This window comes from Nothoprocta perdicaria, unplaced genomic scaffold, assembly GCF_003342845.1.
Source record: "Nothoprocta perdicaria isolate Ctin4 unplaced genomic scaffold, notPer1 scaffold_942, whole genome shotgun sequence".
NCBI lineage: Eukaryota > Metazoa > Chordata > Aves > Tinamiformes > Tinamidae > Nothoprocta > Nothoprocta perdicaria.
This window is the reverse complement of record NW_020456246.1, coordinates 7,357-8,325: the sequence shown is the minus strand read 5'-3', so window position 1 is coordinate 8,325 and position 969 is coordinate 7,357. Positions and strand designations below refer to the sequence as shown.

The 969-nt window shown below is 57.2% G+C and overlaps 1 protein-coding gene across 1 annotated transcript in view; it reads left to right on the top strand.

Moving 5' to 3' along the window:
• Nucleotides 1-441: 441 nt before the first annotated feature.
• The window catches only part of LOC112959026 (feather keratin 1), a 693-nt gene continuing 165 nt past the window's right edge, over nt 442-969 (top strand). The window contains exon 1 of the mRNA XM_026052971.1: nt 442-698. Within this exon, the coding sequence (XP_025908756.1) occupies nt 442-698 (257 nt within the window). The remainder of the gene's footprint in view (nt 699-969) is intronic.

The window sequence follows — 969 nt, the reverse complement described above, 5'->3', positions numbered from 1 at the left end:
CGTGCGCTCTCCTCGGAAATCATGGCCAAACTGCATTACGCTCTCAAAGGGAGAGTCCTTTTCTCCCACCTGCACACTGCCCTCTACTTCCAAACACAAAAACTCCCTCACTGCCTTCAACGCATCATATCCCTCGCTGCCTCCTTGCTCTTTATCACTCTCATGCTCTCACTCCACCTCTGCACACACACAAGCAGAACGAATCAGGCCTCATGCTACTGCTCACACTCCCAACAGCACTAGTCCCATGCAGCATGAAGCAAAATCCAGAGCCTCTTTTTATGGCCCCCCCTAAAAAGACCACCCGCATCTCTGCTGCCTTCTGACACCTCTGATTCCCACAACACGGGCACAGGTTCACAACACCCTGGGCCTCCTCACACCAGCCTCCTAACTCTTTCTCAACCCCAGGTCTTCCAGGGCCCTCCCAGCAACACAGCCATGGCCTGCAACGACCTCTGCCGCCCCTGCGGACCCACCCCGCTGGCTAACAGCTGCAACGAGCCCTGTGTCAGGCAGTGCGAGGACTCCCGCGTTGTCATCCAGCCTTCCACCGTTGTGGTCACCCTGCCCGGACCCATCCTCAGCTCCTTCCCCCAGAACACTGCCGTCGGATCCTCCTCCTCTGCCGCTGTGGGGGCAAACCTGAGCGCTCAGGGAGTGCCCATCAACTCTGGTGCCTTTGGATTTGGCTACGGCGCTGGCTTTGGAGGTCTTGGATGCTTTGCCCGCGGAAGAGGCTGCTACCCCTGCTAAAGAGCCTCCCCACGCACCCTGACAATAAAAAACATCCTGCAAGACACTCGACCCTCTGAGCATRGACCTCCACAACCCTGCCTCCACTTGGCCTCTATGTCCATGTCTCTGTCTCTCCAGCAAGGGAGGAAGCAATTGCATGGGCAAGGGGCACAGCCTCATCTCTTGATGACAGGGACAATGCAGCTCCTGCTCTTTTCCCACATCTTCCTT